Consider the following 3,002-nt stretch of genomic DNA (forward strand, 5'->3'; position numbering starts at 1 on the left):
TGTGTCTGTGTTAATTGGTTTCCCTTTTCTTTGTTGAAGAGGGTCTGTGCAATCCTTCTGCCTAGTCCGCCATCTTGCCCCGCCTCTCTGAGGATTCTAGATTCTTATGCTGTATAATGGGATCTCTGTGTATATGTTTATCACTTAGAAAATATTATATTAGATTTTAACATGAAAGTAATCAGGTAAGACTGGTATTATTATTATGATATGCACCTTCAGTTATCGTGAGGGTAAAATAGTTAAAGAAAGCCACATGGAAATTGGAGACAAAAATGGAATTAGAATTATAAAAATTTTAGACTGCCAATCTACTGTTTGGCCCATTGAGCCAAAACTTGCATTTTAACCTATGTCGGACAAAAGCGTTCATTGCATATAGGTGTTGGATCTCATTAGATGATAGTTGGCTTCTTACAGACTGGAAATGCCCAACTCCAAAAACCAAACTCACTGCCGTCAAGTTGATTCCGACTCACAGCGACCCCTCCTTGGGTTTCCAGGGCAGTATCTCTACAGAAGTAGATTGCCCAGTCTTCCTTCTGAGGAGTGGCTGGTGGGTTTGAACTGCAGCCTCTGGTTAGCCGTCAGATGTCTTAGGCAGTATGCCATGCCCAGGTTAGGTAAAAATTATAGATATAGAACTTAACGAGAATATTAATTCCTTTATATCTTCAGAGAAGTACAGAGTACTTGGTTGAATCTTACAGAAGTATATTAGGGAGAAATGTGTAAGAAATAGCTTTCTATAAAATTCATGTGAATTCTTACCTCTCTTTCACAACACAGTTCTTTGATTTATTTAGATACATAAAAACACTCATTTTTCAAAAATAGTAACTTGTATCATCAGTAATTATTTCATAAACCTACATAGACTACAAATAGGGATTATAAAGTTGATATAGATGATTTTCAACATTTTGAGCTGTACATGTTTCATGAACTTAAACATGTCCCTTTAAAAAAAACACTGAGAGATTAAGGCACATTTGCACTACAGTGGGGTCAAGAGGGATGACAGCTTCTGAGAAACTGACACACATCCCTGTTTAGATGACCAGATATGGTGTGACAATTTCTGGTAGTAGTGACTGAGAAATTGAATACCTTATTGCAGTGTCATTGTTTTCACAGGTGAGGAATGTGAGGGGGCACGGGTTCTCCATTACATCCCTTCTGCTTATGTCAAGCCTTTGAAGCACTTTGCACCTCAACTAGTTAGCTGCTAACAGTACTGTTGGACATTCTTATAAATGTTGCAGTCAACGGAGAGGTTGACTTTATTGAAGACAACCAATGAGCCTGAGAAAATACTGGTCAATAAGTACTGTTATTTAACTAAATACCCTTCTTTCAACTGATAGCTTACTTGCATTAATGAAAAATAGTAACACTTTAATTACATTTGTGCTGAATATTTTGTGTTGCCATTTCTTTATTATTATTGCTGTTTTTTCTTTATCTTTTAGATCCATGTAAAGGCTCATTTTGACTATGACCCCTCAGATGACCCCTATGTTCCATGTCGAGAGTTAGGTCTATCTTTTCAAAAAGGGGATATACTTCATGTGATCAGTCAAGAGGATCCAAATTGGTGGCAAGCCTACCGAGAAGGGGATGAAGATAATCAGCCTCTAGCTGGGCTCATTCCAGGTAAAAGACAGAATAGTAGAAAGGTACATAGCATTAAAAGAACATTTAAAATGTGAGCCTTTGTAAAGAAAAATTCACTTGAAAATTACGTATTTACTTTTTCATAGGGTTTTTATATTGTATCTTTAGCATAAATATTTGAGTAGAAATGTGACCAATCTGTGAGGTTTTAGAATGGAATTAGGTTGTTACTTCAACTACTACCATATCCTACTACATTCACTGGAGATTGTCCTGCTATCGAGGCAACAAAATTTGTATTGAACCCTTATATTGTAACAGGAGACTATCATCAATTGGAGTATCAAACTTTGATACATAAGAAGGAATGTGTTAAAATGCATCACTTTATTAGAAATCAGGAGGGCAATAACACTGCTGACTTTATCACTTCTATATATCTTAACAGGCGCAGTGGTGGGTGAGTAGTAAAATTCTCACCTTCGTGCAGGAGACCCTGGGTCAGTTATCAGCCAGTGCAGCTCAAGCACAGCCACCAGCTGTGTCAGTAGAGGCTTGTGTGGTGCTGAGATCCGGAACGGGTTTCAGTGGAGCTTCCAAACAGACTGGGTCGAAAGGCCTGGCGATGTGCTCCTGAAAGTCAGCCAGTCAGATCCCTACTGAGCACAACAGTCTGGTCTGCTGGGAAGAGTCAGACATTAGATTGTTAAACCAGTGGGGCATTTTCAAATGGTGGTGTTTCCTTCCTGTTTTTTACTGGAAATCCCTGGATTGTGATTCCTTATCCCATGTCCCATGTTCTAGATGAAAGAGCCAGAAGTATTAAGGGGTCTGCCCTTCACATTATAGGACATTCCTCTAGAATTCTGGCGTCTTGACAACCATCATGATTCTGCCTAGTACTTGTGCCAAATATTAATTTGATATCTTCTCACCATGCCAGCCTTAGCCCATAAATATTTGGAACTAGTGTTTGTTGGTTGATTAATGGTATTGAATTTGTGAGAGTAGATAGATGAGCCAAGGACATTTCAATGGCAACATTTCTAACTTTCTGCATAGGATTAAAATGAGCCTACTTTAATTTTCATTTATAGGGTTATCCATCCCATATAGTTCAAAAAGACAGTGACTTTCTGTCAGAATTTTAAGGGCTCATATTGTCCACCTTGCACAATGCCTGCTCCTATTACAAAATGCCTGACACATGCTCCTACTATAGAAAGGTGCCACAGAAGTAGAGCACAGTAATGTTTTTAAATGTAGATGATTAACTCTATTTTCTTCTTGAGTTTAAGTCTTTTAAAGTCAAATATTTTAAAAAAAAAATTGTAAGGCTCTTAAATTTTTTCCTCTAACCAAAACTAGTTGTTTTCTTAAGAATA

At 37.6% G+C, this 3,002-nt stretch overlaps 1 protein-coding gene across 1 annotated transcript in view; it reads left to right on the top strand.

Moving 5' to 3' along the window:
• Positions 1 to 3,002, top strand: part of PALS1 (protein associated with LIN7 1, MAGUK family member) — a 96,968-nt gene that overhangs the window by 77,564 nt on the left and 16,402 nt on the right. Inside the window, exon 7 of the mRNA XM_007942300.2 lies at positions 1,473 to 1,656. Coding sequence (XP_007940491.1) covers positions 1,473 to 1,656 — 184 coding nt within the window. The remainder of the gene's footprint in view (positions 1 to 1,472; positions 1,657 to 3,002) is intronic.

The sequence above is a fragment of the Orycteropus afer genome, unplaced genomic scaffold (assembly GCF_000298275.1).
Source record: "Orycteropus afer afer isolate SDZICR_OR568_19922 unplaced genomic scaffold, OryAfe1.0 scaffold00088, whole genome shotgun sequence".
Lineage (NCBI taxonomy): Eukaryota > Metazoa > Chordata > Mammalia > Tubulidentata > Orycteropodidae > Orycteropus > Orycteropus afer.